General features: G+C 40.4%; 1 protein-coding gene across 1 annotated transcript in view; it reads right to left on the minus strand.

Moving 5' to 3' along the window:
- LOC141981734 (putative acyl-CoA dehydrogenase 6) overlaps positions 1-26,036 on the minus strand; it is a 125,372-nt gene that overhangs the window by 90,757 nt on the left and 8,579 nt on the right. Inside the window, exon 2 of the mRNA XM_074943368.1 lies at positions 7,938-8,058. Coding sequence (XP_074799469.1) covers positions 7,938-8,058 — 121 coding nt within the window. The remainder of the gene's footprint in view (positions 1-7,937; positions 8,059-26,036) is intronic.

Below are 26,036 nucleotides of genomic sequence, written 5' to 3' on the forward strand. Positions count from 1 at the left end.
GAAGACTCAGATGTCTATTAGTCTCACAAAAGGTCCTTAAAATGAGAAATCCAATTACCTGTGCAGATTGTGAAATAATCAACAGAAAAATGGGGATAGGAACTTGGGTAGTACCTAAAATGAAACAACTGGACATGGATATAAAACAAGTCCTTCTTTTAGCTACAGAGTAGTTACCATTTAAAAATTTCCCCCAGATTTACCACACAGTGGTATCTGAGCTATAACAAGATTTCCCTAACTTTACAGTAGAGATATAGTATTCGGGGAACCAGCTGCCTAGGGCAGCAATGCAAACTTATTCTTGGAGGCTTGGGCCCTTCCTCAAGTCCAAGCCTTGGTCAATTTCCATATTCCTATTGTAAATCTATAGATCTCTTACAGAAAGTCAGCTATAACTAGAATGGGACGAGTGGAGTTGCAGAGGTGTAACAGAGGGAAGAATTTGTTCTCCCACCAATAAACCAGCTCAAACGTGTTGTACTGATCAAATGAGGCTGTTATGCATCTTCTGTTGGCAACAGCTAACTAGCGTAACTATTTTCAACTATGTTTAATACAATCAAAGATAGAAGGCCAGAAAACAAACATGCTTTAACGTAATAAGGTGTTTTATACACTAAATATATCATTTTTTGCTTAACATTAACAACAGAGCCGATAAATTCCAACTTTATGCTTTAAAAAAAAAAGAGAGAGAGAAAAAAGCATCTGATGAATGGGAAAGGTCAAAAATCAGTAAGGCAAGGAACCTGATTTTCCAATATCTTAGAGTTTTACAAAACAATGAAAAGTTAAAATAACCTTAAACTCTGAACTTACCTAATAGAGTCCTCTGAATCATAAACTTTCCTATAGGCATGGAAGTATCATACTAAGTGTAATGATTAGAAGACTCCTAGTGAAACTGCCCTGACCATTTTGATAGAAACAATATAATTTGTACAATACTGCAGCTGAATTTAATACTATAATATAAAAAATGAACAGGAAACATCAATTTTGCGTTGAACTTTTATAGTGTTTAATACAAAATATGACTCATATCTCTAATATTTATTGTAGCTGAGCAAGAATTATACAATTAATAAAAGACTTAATACAAACCTATATACAAAGTAATAGACACTAATATTTATCTTCAATATATCATACTCATTTCCTTCGAATCACAATCAAGTCTTTCTTCACATCAAAAAAGGGGTGGAAATCCTCACACTCTTATTCATCATTTACTGACTGACTGTGAAGAAGAAATATTGCAATAATCCTAAAGAGGACATATTGCCAGACCATTCAATTGAAACTGTAGTCTTCTGCTTTCCCTTGAGGAATTATGCAGCATTCTCAAACCTTAGTGGATTAATTAGGCAAAAATTTATAAAGCACTTTCAACGTGAGAACTGTGAAGGACTAACAAACTTAAGTTAATAGAAATACATGGTGATCGGTGTTGTTAAGTCTAGTCTAATAGACTTCAGAAACATCTCAGCATAAACTACAGCTTTTCATTTCCCACTTCACTTACTAAAAAGTATGTTATCACCTCTAATGTGGCTGTCAATATGTCAGCATAACCAAAGAATGCAATCAAAGCAGACCTCAAATGTAATATAAATGAGGGGCTGAGTCCCATGTCACTTAACAAAACATATTACCATCTAATATGAAAATTGAAAGGTGAATAAGGAATTGGTTAAAAGGGAGACTACAGTGGGTCATACTGAAAGGTGAACTGTCAGACTGGAGGGAAGTTACCAGTAAAGTTCCTCAGGGATCGGATTTGGGCCAATCTTATTATTACTGACCTCAGTACAAAAAGGGGGAGTGTGCTAATAAAGTTTGCGGATGACACAAAGCTGGGAGGTATTGCCAATTTAGAGAAGGACAGGGAGATCATACAGGAAGATCTGGATGACCTTGTAAACTGGAGTAATAGTAATAGGATGAAATTTAATAGTGAGAAGTGTAAGGTCATGCATTTAGGGATTAATAATAAGCATTTTAGTTATAAGATGGGGACGCATCAATTAGAAGTAACGGAGGTGGAGAAGGACCTTGGAGTATTGGTTGACCACAGGATGACTATGAGCCGCCAATATGATACGGCCTGTGAAAAAAGCTAACGCGGTCTTGGGATGCATCAGGCGAGGTATTTCCAGTAAAGATAAGTAGGTGTTAGTACCATTATACAAAGCACTGGTGAGACCTCATCTGGAATACTGTGTGCAGTTCTAGTCTCCCATGTTTAAGAAGGATGAATTCAAACTGGAACAGGTACAGAGAAGGGCTACAAGGATGATCTGAGGAATGGAAAACCTGTCTTATGAAAGGAGACTCAAGGAGCTTGGCTTGTTTAGCCTAACCAAAAGACGGTTGAGGGGAGATATGACTGCTCTCTATAAATATATCAGAGGGATAAATACCAGAGAGGGAGAGGAATTATTTAAGCTCAGTACCAATGTGGACACAAGAACAAATGGATATAAACTGGCCACCAGAAAGTTTAGACTTGAAATTAGACAAAGGTTTCTAACCATCTGAGGAGTGAAGTTTTGGAATAGCCTTCCAAAGGAAGCAGCGGGTGCAAAAGACCTATCTGGCTTCAAGATTAAACTTGATACGTTTATGGAGGAGATGGTATGATGGGATAACATGATTTTGGCAATTAATTGATCTTTGACTCTTCGTAGTAAATAGGCCCAATGGCCTGTGATGGGATGTCAGATGGGGTGGGATCAGAGTTACTACAGAGAATTCTTTCCTGGGTATCTGGCTGGTGAACCTTGTCCACATGATCAGGGTTCAGCTGATTGCCATATTTGGGGTCGGGAAGGAATTTTCCTCCAGGGCAGATTGGAAGAGGCCCTGGTGGTTTTTCGCCTTCCTCTGTAGCATGGGGCATGGGTCACTTGCTGCAGGATTCTCTGCACCTTGAGGTCTTTAAACCATGGTTTGGGGACTTCAATAGCTCAGACATAGGTGAGAGATTTATTGCAAGAGTGGGTGGGTGAGGTTCAGTAGCCTGCATTGTGCAGGAGGTCAGACTAGACGATCATAACAGTCCCTTCTGACCTTAATATCTTTGAGTCTAAGGTTATTCTAAGACACCTATCACTGGTATCTACTGTAAGTAATGAACAGTTAAAAAGGTAGCATGGAGCATGCCCAAAAGGGTCTCCGTTCTCTCAATGTGTATCATGAATTTCAGTTGTCCGACTCCAGCACAAGTTACAGCTGCAAGGGGGCAGGTTTAACACCACTGGACTATTAGATGCAGTGGAGGCTCCATGTGCTGCCCCCGCCCCGAGCACCGGCTCTGCAGCTCCAATTGGCCAGAACTCCACGTCTCCTCCTGCACCCCCAATCCCTGCCCCAGCCCGAAGCACCCTCCCGGACCCTGAACCCCTCATTTCTGACCCCATCCTGGAGCCTGCACCCACAGCCGGAACTCTCACCCCTCCCACACCCCAACCCCATGCCCTAGCCCACGGAAAGTGAGTGAGGGTGTGGGTGAGGGATGGAGGGAGGGGGGATGGAGGGAGCAGAGACGGGGCCTCTGAGTAGGGGCAGAACCTGAGGGCAGGGGTGGGGCAAGGGTGTTCAGTTATGTGCAATTAGAAAGTTCCCAACCCTAGTTCTAACATGTCCCTGACTCCCCCCCCACTCCCTCTACCTCAGCCCAATAAATAGCTATAGACAAATTCTCACAGGAATTCTCCTCCATGGGCCATTTCCAGCTGCTTTAAGTCCTTATGCAGGGAAAAGTAGACTTAGAACAGAGAATCAGGCCTAGTTTCTGTGTGTGGATGCAAAAAACCATGCAGATAAAAATACAGACAGTAGGTTGAAGCCATTTTGAAAATCTGTCCCTCAAAGTCAAATGTATTAATAAAACAGCACACCTAACTTAAATATGTGATTGTGTACATAAAAATGAGCAATTGTGAATTACCTATTTTTCATGTGCAAATATTAATGTTGTACATGACACTCCTTATTATGTATGCAGTTATTTGTTTGTGTGTATGCATATCAAACACGTCAACAATTTAAGCTCCTATTTTAATAGTCTTAAACATTAAGGGTGAAGCTGCACTGAAGTCCAAGACAAAACCCTTATTGACTTCTACAGGGACAAAATTTTATCTTAAACTGGAAGTAACTAAGTCTTCAAGAGATCTCAAATTCTCCTTCTTCTTGGAATGGTAATTTTATTTTTTTCTGAAATGTTTTTCAAAGATTATTTTTGTCCTTTTCGTTCTCCAGGAAGAATCTGAGTGTCTTAGTCTTCTAACTGAGGCCTGGTCTACCTTAGAAAATAGTTTGGTTTAATTACATCAGTAAGGGGTATGAAAAATTTATACCCCTGAACGGCATAGTTAAGCTAACCTACGTCCCCATGTAGACAGCGTTATGTTGACGGAAGAATTCTTCCATCAACCTAGCTACTGCTTTTCCGGGAGCTGGATTGCCTATGTCAATGGGAGAATCCCTCCTGTCGGCATAGGTAACGTCTGTACTGAAGTACTGCAGCAACACAGCTATGGTGCTGTAGTGTTTTAAGTGTAGACAAGCCCCGAGATTGAAGGAAACTAGTGATCCCTGAATTAAAGGGATGTAATACCTGAAACTGACCGACTGTCCAAGTGACAGCTCTGCCATTTAGGGTATGCCTACACTGAAGCTGGGAGAGAGCTTCCCAGCTCAGGTAAAGAGAAATGCACTAGCTCTGTTCAAGCTAGTGTATTAAAAATAGCAGTGTGACTGGGGGTAGCATGGTAGGGGTGGCAGATTGGGCTAGTCGCCTGAGTACACACCCACCCAGACCTCCTGGAACTGTGCTTGGGGGTTGGCCCAAGCTGTCATCAGTGCTACCCCCCATCACACTGCTATTTTTAGCATGCTGGTTCAAGCAGAGCTAATGCATGTCTGTCTACCTGAGCTAGGAAGTTCGCTCCCAGCAGCAGTGTAAATGGACTTTAGTGTATAGATGAACATTAAAAAAATTCCGTTCTTTCAACAATCTGTCATTATTGATGATAATGTCAATTCTCAAGCCTTACATAATCCTGGAAAAATATATATTTTTTTTTTATCATTTCAGCTGTTCAGTTTGATGAGGGGGGAGAGACTTTTTTGTTTGTTTTGTTCCTAACCTCCACCCCTTAATGTTCTGAGGACATCCTACATATTGTACTCATTCATTTTCTTGAATAGATATCTGATTTTTAGTCAGGCTGGCCTCGAAGCCTTTACCCCAAACCTGAATCAAACTCAAACCAAACTTTTCTTTTTAAAATCTATTATTTACTTGAAAGGTGTTGATAGGTGCAGAAAAAAAATCATACATTACACAAAGTCAGAGATATAAGCCACATTCCATCCAGCTACTAAACTCACCAAACTTCAGATGAGTTCACATCTAAGGCTTTTGAATTAGGCCCATCTCGAAGCAACATATCACAAAGATAATACTGCATGCCTTGAGTGTTTCCTTCATTACTATCTCCTTTTGTCTCCTCTGATTTGAAAAGTTAACTTCTCCAGTCCCACAGTTTTTCCAGCTGCTGTGGTCCCTGTACAGCTGACCTCATGTCTTGCACCTTGAAATATTTATACATGTAGAAAAAGTAGAACCTGTAATACAATGGATACAGGACTGGCCTGGAAGTCAGGAGACATGGGATCTATTTCTGTCTCTCACTCTAAACATCTATGTGACACTGGGCAAGTCACTGCACCTCTTTCAGCCACTGTTTCCCCGCCCACTTGTCTGTCTTGACTAGTTAGACTGTAAGCTCTTTGGAACAGGACTGTATCTGCATATGTGTTTATACAGTGTCTAGCACAATAGGGCACCAATCTAGGTTGAGACACTATTGTAATATAAATAATAATTAGAGCTGTCGATTAATTGTAGTTAACTCATGCAATTAACTCAAAAAATTAATTGCAATTTATCACCGTTTTAATCGCACTGTTAAACAACAGAATACCAATTTAAATTTATTAAATATTTTCTGGTTTTCAACATTTTCATATATATTGTATTCTGTGTTGTAATTGAAATCAGTGTATATAATTTTTTATTACAAATATTTGCACTGTAAAAATTATAAACAAAAGAAATAGTGTTTTTCAAATCACCTCATACAAGTACTGTAGTGCAATCTCTTTGTCATGAAAGTACAGCTTTCCAAAATGTGGATTTTTTTTTTTGTTACATAACTGCACTCAAAAACCAAAAAAAATGTAAAACTTCAGAGCCTACAAGTCCACTTAGTCCTACTTCTTATTCAGCCAATCGCTAAGATAAACAAGTTTGTTTACATTTACAGGAGATAATGCTGCCCACTTCTTATTTACAATGTCACCAGAAAGTGAGAACAGGCATTCGCATGGCACTTTTGTAGCCGGCATTGCAAAGTATTTACGTGCCAGATATGCTAAACATTTGTATATCCCATCATGCTTCAGCCACCGTTCCAGAGGACATACTTCCATGCTGATGGCGCTCGTTAAAAAAATAATGCATTAATTAAATTTGTGACTGAACTCCTTGGGGGAGTATTGTATGTCCCCTTTTAAGAGTATTCACAAAGTGCATTTAGCAACATATGCCTCTTTCCTGGATCCATGCTATCCCTTATATCACTTAAATGTGACCTCAGAAGCAGAATGACTGAATCTCAATTTTGCGTAATTTAAATATAAGATGTATTATGCATCTATCATTTAAATTATGCTAAAAGCTGGGACATGTAGAAGTGAACTACACGAAAATAAACCCCATGTATTATACAAAATACTAAGTTTTTGTTTCATTTTACTCTGTAACTAAACGAGGAAAAAACATTTACTGCACACAAAGGCCAACATTTTTAAATGTGAATACTCAAAGTTTCTGTCTTTGAGCCAGTTCTTTCTAGCAATCCATAGTGAGTTTGTTAGACTAAATATAGACACGTATGTTTCCTAGTATAGCCTACTCATTCAGCATGTACAGTGAGGTGCATTTAAAAAAATCATTTCTGTTACCAGTTCCAGTGGTATTTCCAATTTTAAGTATGTAGAATATCACTAGAATGAGTAACATCTTTAATACTGGAATTAATTAAGGGTTTCTACTCTATATTACAAAACTACAAATCACAAATCCCACTACAAATCACAACCAAATCCTAATTTAGTATCTCTATATCAGGCAAAACCAAATCCCCGGATTTGAATGCACCTCAACTTGGGGAGAGTGGAGGGAGTAGGGACAGGCCATAGACACAATAGCCACATCTGAATCTGAACTTTCCCAAAGTCCAGGTGTTCAGATTCAGTCTATAACAGACAGATATTAGAACTAAGTGATTTAAGAGTCTCAGTCCTATTTTCAAAAGTGAAAATCAATGGGACTTAGTTTCCCAAGTAGAACCGTGTGAATAACTGATTTTTCGATTTACTGGGCTTTCTGAACAAAATTGGGGAAAAAAAATAATTTTGGATCAACTTGAAATGAAATGTTTCCAAATGTTCAGCAAACTGAAAACTTGGAAAAAAATTAGTTTAGGGTCAAAAGAAATGTTTGTTTATTTTTTGAATTTTTTAAAACTTTTTAAAAATTAATAAAATTAAAGTAAATTTCTAAATGGAAACTCATTTCAATTTGAAAAATTTCATTGTTTCATTTTGAACGGTTTTTTTTTTTAAATGAAAACAACTTGGTGAATTTGACACACATTTGCAAAATGTCTGTCAACCTCAAACTGCATTCTTGCAATGAAAAAAGTTTCAACCAAAATATTCACCCAGCTCTACTTCCCCAAGTGCCTTCAACATGTCTGAAAACAATATATAAGACGCTTTTGAAAATTTTACCCAAGATTTCAGATGCAAGTTTTGGTCTTGGTCAATATCTATTAAAATGAATGTAAAGATTTTACCTGTTGGTTTGTTAACTCCAAGGAATCCAGCTTGTCCTAGAATTTTAAATACTTTGTGTGCTGGAAATTGTCCTTCTTCTTCCCATTTGTCCACAAATGGGTTAATCTCCTTGTCAATAATCTGCATTTGGAAAACAAATTAAAAAAATACTTTTAACGCAGAATGGCACTAGTAAAATTTTGAAAACCCATGAGTTTGCTTTCTTCTGGATACATTAATCTCCATGGCTTACAGTTGATGTCCATTAAAATTGCAAATAAGGGCATGATACAAATGTAAATCCATTCTTTTAGAAAGTATAAATGCTGACTGCATGAGGAGTTGTTATGAAAAGAAAAACGCTAGAACCCATGAGAAATGGAAACCATCCCTATTTTTGCTACATCCAAATTAGTTTCTACGCGGCAATATGAAGGAAGGCTTATACCAACCTCAGATGATTAACTTTCATGTGAAGGATGCAAATTACTTGGACTGGCTATGCACAATGATTTCATACACTACAAATAATAGCAGTGACAAAGGCCAAGCCACAAATGAAGACAGCCACAGAGAGGGGTCAAAATTGCTAAACCGCTGGTTCTCAAATTTCTGTACTGGTGACCCCTTTCACATAACAAGCCTCTGAGTGCGACCCCCTTTGTAAATTAAAAACACTTTTTAATATATTTAACATCATTATAAATGCTGGAGGCAAAGCAGGGTTTGGGGTGGAGGCTGACAGCTCACGATCCCCCCATGTAATAACCTCGCAACCCCCTGAGGGGTCTGACCCCCCAGTTTGAGAACCCCTGGGCTAAACTAACCGACCAGTCACAAAGGAATTCCTTGCCTAACTTGACCTAGACCCACGGTCCCTGTTAATCTGCAGCATTCTGGCTCTTGTTTCTGTTCCATGGTATACATCCCATGTAGAGGTGGACATTCAGACCGGCATCTGCTAATGAGATCCCAATATGGGATGCCCACACCCTCTACCATCCCAGATATAAGCTTAGTGCTATTAGCTCTTAAATAAAACCAGTCAAAGGGATACACATGCAAAAATAGGATTGGGGTGAAGGAGATGGAAATACATTGGGCAGCTCCTAGTTCATGCTCAGGCCTATTTGTGTCATGGAGCCTAAATGGGCAGCTGAGGACTCTCCTAGCATTGGGAAATCCTCGACTGACATAGAGCCAACATAGCTAGCTCTACGCTACCCACTCCCATTGTAGCATGCGTGGTTGGGTTGTGACCAGAGTGCAGAATACTTCAGCAATGCCTGCCCATACCCAGTATAAACAATGGCCCAGAGTGGTCTCTTACTAGCCAGCATAATTTGAAGCAGTCTTCAAACTGCTCTAAATTATAAAGGGGTAATTGACGATGGGACATAAGCCACATCTGCTCCTACACCAATTCTTCAGGGCACATGAAGACTGAACACATTAAATATCACACATAGGTAGGGCCTTATCAAAAATCACAGCTGTGAAAAATGTATCACAGACCGTGAAATCAGACCTGCCCCATGAAATCGAGCTATTGGATGGGAGGGGAGGGGAGGGGAGGAGGGCTGCGGGCGCCCCAGCTTGAGGGGCTCCTACTGTGCCCTGGCTACAGCTGCTAGTCCCCTCCAAGCTGGGGAGGGACAGGACTTACTCTTCCCCTGAAAAGCTGCTCTCAGGGAGAGATCAGACCCACCCCCAGGTGCCTACCCTGGAGCTTCCTGCAGCTGCAGGAGGTTACTGGAGGTGGAGATGGGTCTGATCTCCCCCGTGCCGCTGAGAGCACCCTGCAGCTGCATGAGGTACCCGAAAGTGACTCTGCTCTCCCTCAGAGAACGGCCGTGCAGGGGAAGAGCAAATCCTGTCCTTCCCCAGCCCGACCGGGACTAGCAGCTAGGAGCCCGTGGCTGGGGCGCTCCAAGCAGCACGGTGGAGATCAGGCCCACCTCCACCTCTGGGAATCTCCTGTAGCTACAGGAAGCTCCAGGCTGCGGCTTTCAGAGCCCAGCTCTGAAGGCAGTGCAGAAGTGAGGGTAGCAATCCCACAACCCCTCTACAACAGCTTTGTTACCACCCCACCCAACTTCCTTTTGGGCTGGGAACCCCATGGTTACAACACCATGAAATTTCAGATGTAAATACCTAAAAACATGAAACATGAGCGTGAATTTTGTAGGGCCCTACAAATAAGAGGTCCAAGTTAAACACACACACACTTTGGAATAAAAAAGTTGTACTATTTTTAATAAGGATAAAGACAGATTTTTAATCCGTGAAGGAGATTTTACTCCTCTCCAAAATAACGATATATTATAATATACACTTCATTTATTATTCCAAGTGTTTACCTTTCCCAGTCTTTTGTCCATACCAAATAAATACGTCCTGTAGTGATAACTACTTCTTAATCTGGAAATAAATACTTACTGCTTCCCAAATCACTCGGCTGAGAAGGAAGGGACCCTGTGGAGTTTCATTTTGAGAGATTTAGTTTTTGTACAGTCTTAAGAGAATCTCAGCCCATCCACACTGGCTTCCTGCTCTACAGCTGGCCAAGGAACTCTGGATACCTCACATCAGGCAGCAAAAATTATTATTTCACTCCTAACACCATATTCTGTGAAACAATTACATTGGATGTTTAATTTATTAAATTATTTATAATCTCTCTCATATGAACATTGTCGATCACATGATTAGCAACAACAAAAATAAACTGCACTTCCCTCTTCCCATGTTGTATCTAGGACAGACTTCCACTATGTTTATAAATTTTCATTTCAGATACTTAAATACTCAAGATATAGACCCTTAATGTTGAGTTTGCTGTAGAAAAGTATGATTTTTTATCAATAGTGTTCTTTGTTTGTGAGACTTCACTTGATAGCGTCCAGGAAAATGACTGGAAGCGACTACTAACTATGAACAGAAATCTACCCTAATGTTTTGATAGAGCTCAGCAAAAGTAGGAAGTGGATGTACTAGAATTGTTGCCTGTGTACTATAACCATTGGGACTGAGTCCAGCGCTGCAGCCATCTGCATTTATTAGAAGTTAATGAAGTCAATGGAATGACTGCAGCATCAAAGTCATTTACATTTTCCATCAGTTTTGCAGAGTTTAACTGTTTGTCCTGTCCTGCTCGTTTTTTGACCTTCAGTTATAGCTACAAGTATGAAACAGGACCAAAGTAAATTGATGTCTGAAAACAGTGTGATACAGTTTCACCAAAAATCACAGATCGCTCCTGCCTGACACCATCTTGGAGCTGTAAACAACATAACTGCGCAAATAAAAAATAATGTATTCTACGCTGAATCTAAATGGGAAACAGACTTCCATTTTCAGCATGCTAAGAAAGTACCAACAAAAGCTTGTGAAGAATGACTACTGTCCTCTTGTTTAGGGTGACAGCATAAGAATTTATCTTAAGTACAGTGTACACATTTTCCTCATACTGCCCCACCAGAGTGTCACAATTCAAACCCAGAGGCATAATCTCTGTAAAGGAGAAGAGGGTCAGTTTGCATACCAATGCAAGCTCCTGTCCCTCTGTGGAGACTGCCTGCAAGAGTGATACCATAGTTAATATCAATTGTTATTCTTTTAAAAAAACATGGATAGGTGCCCACTAGGAAACTGATCAAGCCAACAAACTCATATAATGTCAGATGACGTTAACAACAACAAACCTTTTTATAAAGTAATCTGTACTAAACTGTATCAAAAACAGCATCTGTAGCTCAGTGTTCAGGAAAGGAGAAATGGGAGGAAACAGGCAGCGTTGTTGCTTTTTTGGTTTTCTTGTTGTTGTTGTTATATATTATTCCAGCATACAAGTAAAATAAACACATGGATATTCACCTTCAGAACATCCCCAGGTAGTGCCTCATGAAACTACAGCATATTGCACTATCTATTTGACTGTCCAGACTAACATTTCCCTTATGTTGGGGTGAATATTTGCTTAATACTAAATACTATTTCTGATAAGATTAAAAATATTATTGTGGCATAACTTATTTCTACCAACATACAGTAGGTTTTCCTGTTTTGGCCAAAAACACACACACTTCTTCATGATTTTACTATGGCAAATTAATGTCAACAAAACACATTCTGAACATGACAAAACAGGTTTGCTTGGACAGAACAACTCTTCCCTTTGTATATCTATTTCCCAAATACAAAAACTGAACAGATTTGTATGCATCCTATAACTGGGGGTGGGAGTGGAGAATCTTAATCCAGCATTTTTAAAAAATGTGGTATAGATTACTGCCAAAAGTTTCATATGAAAATAATTTTTTACTCAGAAATTTTAATTATGTATTTCTTAAATTGAAAAAAATAATCTCCGGGATTTCACTCAGCACACCAATCTGTAGTTAGCCCTGCAACTCTATACTGCTTCTAGGAAAAATTATTAACTTTGTTAAATTCTCACTGCATTCTGTAACAAGCATACTGTTCCTACAAGAGCAAAAAATGTAATCAAATGAATTTTGGCACTGAAAGTAAAAATAAATGTCCTTTAGTGACTAAAGATCTTTTCCTGTTAGTCACCAGTGAGCTCAGCTTCCATGTAGCTATTTGAGATTCAAAGCTAAAACAATATATAAACCACAACTTTTAACCTTTGCAAGCATTGTACTTATTACTTCTTATCCCTCATTTTACTACTTCTTATACCTCATTTTATACTATTATTGTACAATGTATTTTTCTCCATGGTTAGCAGGATAACATTATACTGAGTGGAAATCTTACATAAAAATACTGAATTCAAAATAACACTTTCACAAGTTCAGGAATATAATTAAATCTTCCAGTAAGTCCTGTTCAACTAAAATGAGAGGGAATTTGAAAGGTAAGAGATATTGTATGAATTAATAGGATATTTAATTGCATTCTGTGGTGCCATATAAGTATACCATGTCAGTTCTGATACTAACAGATTTCAGTTCAAAGGCTCTAACTTGATTAGAAAAAAGATCACTCCAGTTAACATTATGACAACATAATTAAAGAAGTCTCTGTAACTTAATTTAGTGAAAAAATTCACATGAATAGAAAAGCAACAAACTAAACTAATTAACATTCTTAACTAATAACTTATTGATCACTAGAAAAAACATCAAACAAGTGAAATGGGAGAACTGGATAGTTCAGGGGATTGGCAGTGGGCTACAGAGCCTTTTACCTCTAGCATTTGGCACACGCAATACATTTGCTCTAAGGAGAATAATTAAGTAAATAAATAGTCTACAGTATGGGGCGGGGGGAGGGGGGGTTGGCATATCCTAGAAAACCTATAAATATTTGTAATAGCTGATGATGCATTATAATTGTTCTAATCACACTACAGCTACTAGTATTTCATGTAAAAACTACTCAGACAAGCATCAAGGGCGCAACAAAATTTCCTAGATGGCCATCACCATTTTTATTGTACCAGGACACTATTAATTCATTTAAAACTACCAACAAATAAGTGTTTCTTATGGTTTTGATTATACACCATATGTAGTACTTTCCTTGCTCAGATGTTCAGGATAACCCTGACTGTTCATAAAAACTTCTGCAGAGCATCACTGGCTTTCTGAACTTGGAAGCCAGGCTGTATCAATATGTTGCATTAGCAATGTGATGGACTAAGCAGTGAAGCTATAACCCAGAGCATCCCTACATTTGACATACATTCATGGAAGAACAGGAGTACTTGTGGCACCTTAGAGACTAACAAATTTATTTGAGCATAAGCTTTTGTGGGCTACAGCCCACCTCATCCGATGCACAGAATGGAACATATCGTAAGAAGATATATATATACACATACAGAGAAGTTGGAAGTTGCCATACAAACTGTGAGAGGCTAAATAGTTAAGATGAGCTATTATCAACAAGAGAAAAAAACTTTTGTAGTGATAATCAAGATGGCCCATTTAGACAGTTGACAGGAAGGTGTGAGGATACTTAACTTAGGGAAATAGATTCAATATGTGTAATGACCCAGCCACTCTGAGTCTCTATTCAAACCCAAGTTAATGGTATCTACTTTGCATATTAATTCAAGCTCAGCAGTTTCTCATTGGAGATTGTTTTTGAAGCTTTTCTGTTGCAAAATTGCCACCGTTAAATCTTTTACTGACTGTCCAGGGAGGCTGAAGTGTTCTCCTACCAGTTTTTGAATGTTATGATTCCTAAGGTCAGATTTGTGTCCATTTATTCTTTTGTGTAGAGCCTGTCCGGTTTGGCCAATGTACACGGCAGAGGGGCATTGCTGGCACATGATGGCAAATATCACATTGGTAGATGTGCAGGTAAACAAGCCCCTGATGGTGTGGCTAATGTGATTAGGTCCTACGATGGTGTCACTTGAATAAATATGTGAACAGAGTTGGCATCGGGCTTTGTTGCAAGGATAGGTTCCTGGGTTAATGTTTTTGTTTTGTGGCGTGTGGTTGCTGGAGAGTATTTGCTTCAGGTTGGGCTGCTGTCTGTAAGCAAGGACTGGTCTGTCTCCCAAGATCTGTGAGAGTGAGGGATCATTTTTCAGGATAGGTTGTAAATCTTTGATGATGCGCTGGAGAGGTTTTAGTTGGGGGCTGAAGAGGACAGCTAGTGACGTTCTGTTATTTTCTTTGTTGGGGGCCTGTCCTGTAGTAGGTGACTTCTGGGTACTCTTCTGGCTCTGATAATCTGTTTCTTCACTTCAGCAGGTGGGTATCGTAGTTTTAAGAATGCTTGATAGAGATCTTGTAGGTGTTTGTCTCTGTCTGAGGGGTTGGAGCAAATGTGGTTGTATCTTAGAGCTTGGCTGTAGACAATGGATCGTGTGGTATGTCCTGGATGGAACCTGGAGGCATGTAGGTAAGTATAGTGGTCAGTAGGTTTCCGATATAGGGTGGTGTTTATGTGACCATCGCTTATTAGCACAGTAGTGTCCAGGAAATGGACCGCTTGTGTGGATTGGTCTAGGCTGAGGTTGATGGTGGGATGGAAATTGTTGAAATCATGGTGGAATTCCTCAAGGGCTTCTTTTCCATGGGTCCAGATGATGAAGATGTCATCAATGTAGCGCAAGTAGAGTAGAGGTGTTAGGGGACGAGAGCATAGGAAGCGTTGTTGCTATTTCATGGAGTTTAAGTGAATTGCTTTTTGGGAGGGGGTTGCCTTCCTGCCAAACAAGCAGTGGGTTCCACCTTCAGAAACTGCAGAGCCAAGGGATTCCACATGAGGCAGAGAGTCTTGGGGCCCCAAATCATACACTCCTACACTCCCTGGCCATGGCTTCTGCTGGGATCCCCCCTTAAAAACAGTCCTCTGGCATACAGGAGCTCTTTTAAAAAAGTAACAACATGGGCCCATACTACCATTTCCAGAAAATCTGTGGAACTGGAGGGGTACGATTAGCGACCTCCCCAGACTCCTTTCCCAGCCAGATACTTCCTTGCAGATTCTGCAGACAGCACTCTTTGGCATTCCAGGAATACAGTGTAATTCTGTGGAGGTCATCCTCTATGTGAGAAAGACAAGATGCACATGTGGAAGACTCTTTTTTACAGGCAGATTGGCATCGGGGGTTAATCTGTGCCTATGATTCTATATTTGTCTGTCTAGCCAAACGTATGAATTGGCATCTCTGTACATGCACCTATATTGAATGTAAATGCTTCAAAGACAGCTATCTGAGTAATGGATTTCAGGATTAGGCCCAATGATTAAAGACGTCTGTGTACCCTTTCGAACTGTCACCAGGAGGCCTCTGAGATACAGGCCAAGAAAACATTTTCCATGGGAAGACAGGTTTAATTAGAAAAAGGTCATTTTACGTGCAGACATCTGTTCCATGACCTTGTGAAAGATAATTGGCACAAATAAAGCCATTCAACAATGATATTAAAAGAAGAAGATCCACATTACTAAAAGAGAGCAAAAAAAATAGCTATTAGAATCTTTAATTTAGACTTTTTCAAATTATTACTATCGTTCACTTCTACAAACCCAAAACTGGCCAACTTTAAAATTATAATCTGGAAGGGATTGCTTCTGATTTCTAAATATTTTTAAACCTATCATCAAGGACCTAAATAATAATGTGTGTGTGGTACCCAAAAATCTGAAGGCAACAGAATAAAAACAACAGCTAATGACCCCAACTCATGAAAGGATTTAAGCATCTGCCCAACTTTAAATCGCACTTCCCAGCTGCAGTGTAGACATACCCAGTGGGGCAACATACAGGAGTACAGAGGCTGTGAAGCTGTTACTCCATGAGAGCATGATTCTTTGAAGGTCCAATTCTGAAAAGACTGTGCAAGTGGTTAATAGGGACAGCCTTGGGGTTACTACTGAGGCCTGAGGTATCCCTTTGATATAATGGGTGAGAAAGGAGAAGAAGGGTGCACAGGCCTGGCTCACTCCAATTTTCCTTGCTTTTATTGGAGATGGTTGTGGCTGAGTCTCAGCTTCCAGAGGAATTGTAGGATTTGAAGACTGACCTGTGCTAACAACAATGGGGGCTGGAGAATCATAGAATCATAGAATATCAGGGTTGGAAGGGACCCCAGAAGGTCATCTAGTCCAACCCCCTGCTCGAAGCAGGACCAATTCCCAGTTAAATCATCCCAGCCAGGGATGTAGGAAAGGTCAATTTATATCCTTACAAATAATTTCAGGGAGTAGAAAGGTCAATTTATATCCTTACAAATAATTATAATTAATGAATAATAATACCATGCCATAAAACTCTTAGCATTCCTTTGGACATCATCGGTTATGCCGATGCCCCAGCAGTAAACAGAAGAATGCTGTCTCCTACAGCACTAAAAATGCAATGATCAGCAAACGTTGGAACAAACTGTTAGTGAACGAAATTGTATTTTCTAATCCTAAAAGAAAAAATAAAGACAAAAAAAAACCTAATGTAATATACCTCATTATTTATTTTTTATAAAAACACATTTTCAGCAGAAAGGCACACACAACAGATCCTATAATAAGGGTCATGGAATTTCTTCCTCTCCATTCATACAGCAATAATTGGACAGGGTTCTGTTTAAACCATTTAGTATCCTCCCTTTTACTGCCGCATGTTTCATTATACTGTACATAAAGTATAATTATGATTACTGATTCAGAGGTTAAAATATTGCAAATCTCCTTTTTGTTCCCATACTTCAATCTACTTGTTTTCATTACAAAAAATATATAAAAATAAATAAAAATTCCAGATTGTGAAACCCAAAAACTCACAAATGATTTTAGGCACTGCAAATGCCAATTCAATTTTACTACTACTATGAATCAATTTCCAGTATCTAAGATACATTCTTGTGTGCAAGACACAGCCACTCTATCAGGTCATTTGAGTAGATATTGCAATCTCACAGGCACTATTAATCTCCAGCTTTCAGTTATAATTCCTGACAATATATCAAATATGTAAGGATGATACAAAACCCCATATTTACATCAAAGCCGTTTTGGCTCTTTGATCCAGTGCTGCTCTTCCAAAGAAACAAAAAGGATTAACAAAAAGTAGCAAAGAACAGTGGCTCTCAACCTTTCCAGACTACTGTACTCCTTTCTGGAGTCTGATTTGTCTTGTCTACCCCCAAGTTTCACCTCACTTAAAAACTACTTGCTTACAAAATCAGACATAAAAATCAAAAGTGTCACAGCACACTATTACTGAAAAATTGCTTATGTTCTCATTCTTACCATATAATTATAAAATAAATTAATTGGAATATAAATATTATACTTACATTTCTGTGTATAGTATATAGAGCAGTATAAACAAGACACTGTCCATATGAAATTTTAGTTTGTACTGACTTCGCTAGTACTTTTTATCTAGACTGTTGTAAAACTTGGCAAATATCTGGATGAACTGAGTATTGCCCCCACCGGAAGACCTCTGTGCACTCCCAGGGGTATGCCTACCCCTGATTGAGAACCACTGCCATAGAATACCCAGTTACAAAATGTCCTGAGGGCACCCAACTGGTTAAATATGAATGTTTTGCTCATGATCTACACAGGTTCCTAACGTTCCTTTTTGAACAACGCTTATATTCTATTTTACTAAAGCCATTTCTCCATCTCAGCAATGGTAAAATTCTATTACAACTGCTGTGAAATCTGACCACAATGGGCAAAGTTACGCATACCATGCAGCCAGACTAGAGTTCTCTTTATATCACTGTGGTAGTCAACTCTGCAGCTTTCAAATCACATATGGCAGTGTTTTCTTCTTAGTTCAGCTGTACAGACAAAACTATTTGGTCAATATTAAGATTAAATTTTTGCATCACTAAAAACTCTGCTGGGGATTTAGAAAGTTTATTTGTATTCAAACTTTTAGCTTTACATTATATACAGAAAGATGATCTAATGATGGTCTCTAGAGAGAGCATGTAATAAGCGACAGCTTGGTGTATTCCATATAAATGCAGAGTTAGAGTTACTCCAGTGTTGCTGCAATACTCCCCCCCAATACCTACTGAGGGCCAGAAATCTGTTCAGGTGTTGCTGAATGTCAACATTTTTTAAAGTAAGAATAGGGGGGATAGAACGGTGAGGAAAACTAAAAAGATTTTGGAAGAACAGCTTAAATACTGGAACACCAATCTATACAGATGCTTATTCCCAACCACAGCGGTATTTTAGTGCCTCATATAATTATTAATGTGAGCACACAAAGTTCTCTTTTTTGCCGTCTCTATTTCAGTCAGCAGGAATTTTTTTGCATGCAGTGTTATTATGGGAAAAGTCAGGTCACAGAAATTCCCTTTTCCACGTACAACTGGCCAAGAGACTGTGCCCCCCATTCTGCTGGATTCAGACTTTGCCACAGTGACCACAAATTCTGGCCTTAATTGTAATTCTCTGTGACTAGTAATGAAACAGAAACCCTATAGGAGCTCCATTGGTTCATAATGAATCTGTCTGTCTAACACCACAGACTGCAAAGAACATGTCACCACATAGCTCCACTTTCTTCTCTGGCTCTCTGTCAAATACAGTGTCAAACTCAAGTTTAGAGTTATCTTCAAAGCCCTCAATAGGACAGCCCAAGCTACCTGATCCAGGACGATGGAGCTAATTTCCAGAACAGGTTGGAAAGACCACAAATCTCACTGCTTTCAAAATAAAATGTAAAACCCACTTTTTGTACCCAGGTCTACTGGGTATCTAGAAACAGTGAGGAATACAGCTGAACTCCAAGGCTGTGGCCAACTTTATGATCCGAGGGTGGACACATTCAGATCATAAGGGTGTTACACAGGCAATCCATTCTTCAGAGGGATGGATCGCTTGATGATTACCTATTCTGCTCATTTCCTCTGAAGCACCTGGCATTGGCCACTGTCAGAAGACAGGATACTGGGCTAGATGGACCTTTGGTCTGACCCAGTATAGCCGTTCTTATGTTCAAAGTTCCCCCACTACCCAACCAACGTCACCCCTGTCTTTCTAGAGTGCAGCTGCTAAATCCACGCGTGGCAAGTTTGGTCTCAACCCCCGTCCATAGATAATAGTGTCACTGTCTTCATCTCTCTTATGAGATTTCCATCCATCTTTTTCCTCAGGTGTTTGACACTTCTAGTAACATATCATGATTAACGTATTCCCTTTACTCTTGTAGGTCATAACGCAGGTTTGTACTCTGTGCATATTTTTAATATTATTTTACGCAGGATAATGGTCGCAGACTCAAGTAAACCAATGGAGCACTCAGTAAGTGAGCTTGCTTAGATTTACAGCAGTCACATTAACATTCAACTCAAGCTGGCTTACCTGGGCCTTACATTCCACAAAGTCTTTTGTTGACTCTCATAAAAAGGTGCAGTCAGTTAGGCCCTGATCCCACCAGGCTTCCTGGGCCCCAGCTTCAACCAGAACTGGCCCCTGGAAGAAGCAGACAGCCCTTTATACCTTGCCCGCTGGGCCTGGATTGGCTTCTGCCTGCTCCTAGCTCTTCTAGCCACAGTAGGACTGATTCTCATTGGTTCCACCTGCAGCTGATCCTGGCTGATCTTTCTATGCAGCTCCTGCTCTTCTTCCCCAAAGGAGTGCACCAAGACAGTGGAGCTTCCAGCAGGGGGCAAACAAACACTTGGTACACCTTTTTACAGTAGCAAATTGTAGGTATGGGGGAGCTTATAGAAATCTTTATGATTATCCATCAGTCCTAGCTCACTGGATTAGTAAACCTTTCTTGAATTATTTCTCTCTCCTCATGTAATCTTTCTCTAGGATTTCAGTTAGTCAACCAATGGCACATACAGCAGGAGACAAGAGTTTCCCCGCACTTCTGCTTTTGGACGAAAGGTTCAGAACAGCAGCTTTTCATCTTCCTGTCCCTAACCTACATGTGAGGGATTTCTCTTTGCCCCTCTCAAAAATGCTAAAAACTAATAAAATATACTTTAAGAATCTTATAGGGCAGGTGTAAAGGATTAAAAACTTTGGGTGAAATTCTGGGTCCACTGAAGTCAATGGGAATTTTGCCATTGATATCAATGGGGTCAGGATTTCTTCTTTTATATGGCTATATTGTACCTTTGATCTTTAAGTAAAATTCCCCTTGGCATCAATGGGAGTTCCATTAATGGAATTAGGATAGATATTCAGTTAGCCCTAGAGTGATTGCCCTTGTTGTTATTTATTTGTATTGCTGTAGTGCCGAGGAGCCCCAGTCATGGACCCCACTGTGCTACCTTGCTGTCTGTACTTGCACAGACAGTCTACGTCTTCTCTCTTTTGTGGATGAGAAGGAACTATTCTAAAAGAGAACTTCAACAACCTCTCCACACATTTAGACGGAAAAGGACAAAAATTCATTTTGAAAGAATGTGTACAGAACAAACTGCAGGAGACAATTTTCAGAAATTCAACATACCTGAAATTTAATATTGTGAAAAGTTCATGTGTATGTCTCCTCTTTGGCTGAAAACCCTTAGTATATTATATACATATTTGCCTTATTCCCTTTGTGTTATGTGCAGTGATAATATATGTCCCCTTCTTTTGCATATTAAAAGCATGTGCATTGAAACAGTAAGAGACAGGTCATTTACAGAGCTGATTAGCCTTAATTGGACTGATATGGCTAAAGTACTGACTACTGTGTTAAATCTTTGTGACTTTAGGTCACTCTTTCATAATGGTGACAATTAGACATTGATGCCCTCAGAATCAGTTCTAATGAGAACTATACTGATACAGTGTGAGCCATCAACTTGAGAACACAACATATTTAAAAGCATATTTTTAATTAGGCCCAAAATTCCAAAAGTGGAGGTTTTTAAATGAAGATTAGATATTGTCAAAGGAATAATTATATGCATCTTCTAATGTATACATATACCTCTCTTGCCCAAATTATTTTTTAAAAATCCAGAGAAGAAACTCAGTGTCATTTCTTCTTCAAAGGAGTTAGAGCCTAGTCATAAAATCATAGAAATGTAGGACTGGAAGGGACTTCAGTAGGTCATCCAGTCCAATCCCCGGCACTGAGGAAGGACTAATTATCACCTAGACTATCCCTGACAGGGGTTTGTCTAACTTATCCTTAAAATCCTCCAATGACGGTAATTTGTTCCATTACTTAACTTCCCTTACAGTTAGGAAATTTTCATTAATGTCTAACCTAAGTCTCCCTTGATGCAATTTAAGCCTGTCTTCAGTGGTTACGGAAAACAATTTATCACCTTCCTCTTTGTAACAACCTTTTATGTACCTGAAGACTGTTATGTCCCCCCCTCAGTTTTCTCTTCTACAGTATAAACAAAGCAATTTTTTTCAATCTTTCTTTGGAGGTCATGTTCTTTAGATTTTTAATCATTTTTGTTGCTCTCCTCTGGACTTTCTTCAATTTGTCCACATCTTTCCCAAAGTGTGTTGCCCAGAACTGGACAAAATACTCCCCTTGAGGCCTTATCAGTGCTGAGTAGAGCAGAAAAATTACTTCTCATGTTGTGCTTACAACTTTTCTGCTAATACATCGCACAACGATGTCTGGGTTTTTTGCAACAGTGTTACAATGTTGACTCATATTTACTTTGTGATCTATTATAATCCCCAGATCCTTTCCTGCAGTACTCCTTCCCAGGCAGTCATGTCCCATTTTATATTTGTACAAATGATTATTCCTTCCTAAGTGTAGTACTTTGCATTTGTCCTTATTGAATTTCATCCTATTTAGTTCAGACCATTTCTCCAGTTTGTCAAGATCATTTTGAATTCTAATCTGTCTTCCAAAGTGCTTGCAATCCCTTCCAGCTTGGTATCACCCACAAACTTTATAAGTGTACTCTCTGTGCCATTATCCAAATCATTTATAAAGATATTGAATAGAACTGGCCGCAGGACAGATCCCTGCTGAATTATTTGACATGCCCTTCCAGCTTGATTGTAAACCATTGATAACTGCTCTCTGAATGCAGTTTTCCAACCAGTTATGCACCCACTTTATAATAGGTTTGTCTAGGCCAGGGGTTGGCAACCTTTTAGAAGTGGCGTGCCGAGTCTTCATTTATTCACTGTAATTGAAGGTTTCGTGTGCCAATAATACATTTTAACATTTTTTAGAAGGTCTCTCTCTATACGTCTATATGTTATATAACTAAACTATTGTTGTATGTAAACAAGGTTTTCAAAATGTTTAAGAAGCTTCATTTAAAATTAAATTAAAATGCTGATCTTACAACGCCGGCCCACTCAGCCCATTGCCAGCCTGGGGTTCCATTCACCTAGGCCGGCAGCAGGCTAAGCGGGGCCTGTGGCTGGGACCCTGGCTGGCAAGAGGCTGGCAGCCAGAACCCCAGACCGGCAGTGGGCTGAGCAGGGCCGGTGGCTGGGACCCCAGACCAGCAGTGAGCTGAGCGGCTCAGCCCGCTGCCGCTCAGCCCACTGCTGGTCTGGGGTCCCGGTCCTGCCCACATAGAGTAGGTACCTACCTTCTCCCTGGTTCTAGCAATTCTCTTCCTCTCTCTGCACTGAGATGAGGGTTGGAGTGCACTGAGAACAGGGCTGGGGGTGAAGGAGCAGGCTGGGGGTTGGGGTGCAGGGTCTGGCCAGGAGCTAGAATGAGGGACGGGCCTCAGGGTTGGGGCAGGAGGTTTGGGTGTGGAGCGCTTACCTGGGCAGCTCCCATTTGGTGCGAGGGGTGCAGGTGGGAATGGTGGGGGGGGGTGCAGGAGCTCCCGTTTGGTGCTCAGGGTGGGGGGGGGATGTCGGGGGTGCAAGAGTCAGGGCATGGGGTGTGGGGGGGCTGGCTATGTGGGGGGGTGCAGGAGTCAGGGCAGGGGGCTAGGGATGTGTGAGGAGGGTGCAGGAGTTAGGGCAGGGGGCTGGGGGGGCTGGGTATGTGTGGGGGGTGCTGGAGTCAGGGCTGGGCTAGGGGGGTGCAGGGGTCACGGCATGGGGCTGGGGTGTGGGAGGGGTGAGGGCAGAGGGCTGGGTGTGTGTGAGGAGGGTTCAGGGATCAGGACAGAGGACTGCGGGTGTGGCCTGCGGTCGTGGGGGTGCTCCCAGCCCCCTGCCCTGAGCAGCTCACGGCAGGGGGCTGGAGGGGATATGCTCTGATTCCACCCCCTTCCCCAAGGTCCCCAGAGCAGAGAGCGCGCTGTGGCTCCGCTTTTCCCTCTCCCCCATTTTTACCTCTCCCCCTCCGTCGTAAGGGCCATCAGCTGATTGGCTGCAGGGAGGGAGAGAAGGAGGGGCAGGAACCCAGCATGCTGGGGGAAGAGGTGGGGGAAAAGGGAAGCTTGCCTGCCCTGAAAGGAGAGAGCAGTGGGCGGAGAAGAGAGGGCCGGGCTGGGCAGGATTTTTAATGGCATGCTGCTGTCTGCCAGAGTCCCCGGCAGACAGCAGCGTGCCATCAAAAATTGGCTTGTGTCCCATCTTTGGCACGCGTGCCATAGGTTGCTGACCCCTGGTCTAGGCTATATTTCTCTAGTTTGTTTATGAGAAGGTCATGTGAGACAATAACAAAAGCCTTACTAAAGTCAAGATATATCACATCTACTGCTTCCCCACATCCACAAGGCTTGTTACCATGTCAAAGAAGGATATTAGTTTGGTTTCACATGATTTGTTCTCAACAAATCCACATTGACTGTTACTTATCATCACCTTATTTTCTTCTAGGTGCTTACAAATTGATGGGTTTGATTATTCACTACATTATCTTTCCAGGTACTGAAGTTAACCTGACAGGTCTATAATTCCCTGGGTTGTCCTTATTTACTTTTTTAATGATAGGTACTATATTTGCCCTTTTCCTGTCCTCAGGTATCTCTCCCGTCCTCCACAAGTTCTCAAAGATAATTGCTAATGGCTCAGAGATCTCTTCAGCCAGTTCCTTAAGCATTTTAGGATGGACTTCATCAGGCCCTGCTGACTTGAAGACATCTAACTTGTGTAAGTCATTCTTAACTTGTTCTTTTCCTGTTTTAGCCTGGGACCCTACCCCAATCATTAAAGAATGTTGTCATAAATATAAAGGGAAGGGTAAACACCTTTAAAATCCCTCCTGGCCAGAGGAAAAACCCTTTCACCTGTAAAGGGTTAAGACGCTAGGATAAACTCGCTGGCACCTGACCAAAATGACCAATGAGGAGACAAGATACTTTCAAAGCTGGGGGGGGGGGGAAAGCAACAAAGGTTCTCTCTGTCTGTGTGATGCTTTTGCCGGGAACAGAAAAGGAATGGAGTCTTAGAACTTAGTAAGTACTCTAGCTAGATATGCGTTAGATTCTGTTTTGTTTAATGGCTGATAAAATAAGTTATGCTGAATGGAATGGATATTCCTGTTTGTGTGTCTTTTTGTAACTTAAGGTTTTGCCTCGAGGGATTCTCTATGTTTTGAATCTGATTACCCTGTAAGGTATTTACCATCCTGATTTTACAGAGGTGATTCTTTTACTTTTTCTTCAATTAAGATTCTTCTTTTAAGAACCTAATTGCTTTTTCATTGTTCTTAAGATCCAAGGGTTTGGGTCTGTGTTCACCTATGCAAATTGGTGAGGATTTTTATCAAGCCTTCCCCAGGAAAGGGGGTGTAGGGTTTGGGGAGGATTTTGGGGGGAAAGACATTTCCAAGCGGGCTCTTTCCCTGTTATATATTTGTTAGATGCTTGGTGGTGGCAGCAATAAAGTCCAAGGGCAAAAGGTAAAATGGTTTGTACCTTGGGGAAGTTTTAACCTAAGCTGGTAAAAATAAGCTTAGGGGGTTTTCATGCAGGTCCCCACCTCTGTACCCTAGAGTTCAGAGTGGGGAAGGAACCTTGAAAAATGTACCTTACTGAAGATAGATCTCATAGTGGACTTAACAGTGTTAGTCACCAAAAATTAGTCCAGATAATTTATGTTATATTCTGAAATAAATATGTAATTGTTCTTTAAATCTACCAGTTTGGCAGGCATAATGATATGAAATAAGTGTGAGCACTACTTTCTATGGAAATACCCTTATGCAATCCATAAACATTTATTTCTCCCTGAAGACCAACTACAATAGGCACTGAAAGCATTTTTAAAAATCATGAGACAAAGGGAAACATAAAAAACAAACAAACCAAAACCCACAGAAACTCCTAAAATCTAGAGCAAGGCCAACCTCAGAGACAGAGTGCCTTGGGAACAGGAGAAATGGGAGGAAAGACACGTACTGATAAAAACAATAATCACACATTTCCACACAAAAATGCTCAAAACAGAACCAAGCATCAATCTTATATTTTCTGATACACTCTTGCAAGAATCTAAATTAATCACAGACACTCATACACCGCTTTTTCAGACACAACTTTTAGCTGTCAAAAGTGTGCCTGTATATAGTCCAGTTTAGTCAGATGTGCTACTGAAGACAAGCAGCATGATATAATCGCTAGCTCTGAAGCACAAATACAATTTTTGGGCCTAACTTCTTATGGGGGATGCTCCCTGAAGTCAATGGGAAGTTATTCTCCTGTGAATAACAGGAATAATTAATCTAGTATTTGGATATATAGCTGTAGTCATCTTAGACTTGTGTAACACACTTTGAGACTCAGCAAAACAGAACGCATGATCCTGCTCACAAAATTGCC

The sequence above is a fragment of the Natator depressus genome, chromosome 2 (assembly GCF_965152275.1).
Source record: "Natator depressus isolate rNatDep1 chromosome 2, rNatDep2.hap1, whole genome shotgun sequence".
In the NCBI taxonomy this organism is placed as follows: Eukaryota; Metazoa; Chordata; order Testudines; family Cheloniidae; genus Natator; species Natator depressus.